The 1926-nt window shown below is 41.3% G+C and overlaps 1 protein-coding gene across 1 annotated transcript; it reads right to left on the bottom strand.

The window, feature by feature from the left end:
- Positions 1–304: 304 nt before the first annotated feature.
- Positions 305–1626, bottom strand: LOC134203005 (uncharacterized). Its single transcript, XM_062678001.1, has 2 exons — positions 419–1626; positions 305–356 (listed from the first exon to the last, which is right to left on the bottom strand). Exon 1 carries the CDS (start codon positions 1432–1434, stop codon positions 634–636), a length of 801 nt encoding a protein of 266 aa, XP_062533985.1. The 5' UTR covers positions 1435–1626; the 3' UTR covers positions 305–356; positions 419–633.
- Between the last annotated feature and the right edge of the window lie 300 nt (positions 1627–1926).

The following is a 1926-nucleotide window of genomic DNA, read 5'->3' as shown; positions in this document are numbered from 1 at the left end:
ACACGTAAACCATTGTTGACGTTTGCGGTTTCTGCGTGGTGAAATGTTTCAGCAGAGTTGCCAGTCGGTTTTCACCGTTTTAACGGTTTATGAATTTTTGTTTTAAGCCCACACTCTGAGAAAAATGTATGCTAATTAGATTAAAAGTCATTTTATTGTGGTCTCTAGATTTTTTAACATTTTGCTGTCACCTCTGCCTCGCTTAGTTGTGCGCTGCTAAGGTATTTAAGTATATACTTATACAATTTTCATCAATTTTCGATGTAAAATATTACAACGCACATTGCACTTGTTATGATGGTTTCAGGGATCTTTTAGCAAACTCGTTCGTTTTTTTTGTTGAGCCAGCTTTAAAGCTTTATTAGGATGAAATAAATCAGATTATTTTAAATTACATCAATCGACCAAACTAACTTACATTATTGTTTCCCATTAATATCTATCACAACTAATTACTAACTTTCTAGGCTAAAACTTCTAGGTTAAAGAGGATTTGAAATTGACTCGCTTAAACACGTAGCGATTCTACTCTTCCGTTCGCCATCTTTCTTTTTCTCCTTATCCATCACCGTTTATATAAACTTCCCCTTTGAGTCAAAAGGAGAAAACACGTCTAACGCATAATACGTCAAGTTAAGGTAATTCTTCGTGCTGCTCGACAACATTCTCCACCCCGTAACACTTGGTCTGGCAAGTTTTACTATTATTAAGATCGAGCAATGCTACCTTACATACTGCTCTTTTCATGCGACCCGATTGAGTTCTCACAATAACTTGTCTAATCTCACCATCACTTCCTTTGATAGTTTCTTCGACTACTCCTCTTTTCCACCCGTTTCTAGTAGCTTCGTCCACCACAATCACAAGGTCATCTTTCTGTAGAGGTTTTGTCTGAACGAACCACTTCGTACGTCTTGTTATGATAGGCAGGTACTCTTTTACCCATCTTCTCCAGAACTGGTCCGTCATGCTCCGCGCCAAGTCCCAATCCGTCCTACAGACACTTGAACTCGCGTTCATACTCTTAGTTGGTTGCACAACACCGTTCGAGCTTAACATCAAGAAATGATTAGGTGTCAACGCCTCGTCATCCTTCGTGTCCAACGAAACAAACGTTAAAGGCCGAGAGTTAACTATTGCTTGAGCTTCCTTTAGAACCGTAAGGAGGGTTTCATCATTGGGTGATTTTGAAAGCATCATAGATTCTAAAGCCAATTTAACGGAACGTACCAACCTCTCCCACACCCCACCCATATGAGGCGCGGCCGGAGGATTAAACTTCCATTTGGTGTAACAGTTAGTAAACGTATTCGCCAAGTCTCCGTTGTTAATTTGCGTTTGCAACTCACGGCTAGCTCCGACGAAGTTACTTCCGTTGTCGGAGTATATTTCTTGAGGTGCTCCTCGTATCGCTATAAATCTTCTTATAGCCATCTTGCATGATTCAGTAGATAGAGAATGGGTCACTTCAAGATGCACAGCTCGTATCACAAGGCAAGTAAAGAGCGCGACCCAGCGCTTCTCTAATCGCCTTCCAACTTTTACCGTTAGTGGTCCGAAGTAATCGATACCGACAAACTGGAACGGTCGGCAAAAGCTTTCCAGTCTAGCCGCCGGAAGCGGTGCCATTTTAGGAATAATCGGAGATGCAGTTTTGAACCTACAGTAAAAGCAGTCTCGTTTGACTTTATCGACCAAAGACCTCACATTAGGGATGTGAAATTTTTGTTTGAGTTCATTCACGACAGTCTCACGATTTGCGTGTAAGTATCTTCGATGATACCATTCTACAACCAAATACGTGATGCGGTGCTCTTTCGGTAGTATTATCGTATTTTTCGCATCGTACGACAGATAGTAGGCTGCTCCACTTCGTCCTTCTGAACGTAACTGTACTGAAGTGATATTCCAACCGGTCTGACATCT

Source organism: Armigeres subalbatus, unplaced genomic scaffold, assembly GCF_024139115.2.
Source record: "Armigeres subalbatus isolate Guangzhou_Male unplaced genomic scaffold, GZ_Asu_2 Contig157, whole genome shotgun sequence".
NCBI lineage: Eukaryota > Metazoa > Arthropoda > Insecta > Diptera > Culicidae > Armigeres > Armigeres subalbatus.
This window is presented reverse-complemented; position numbering and strand designations above follow the sequence as displayed.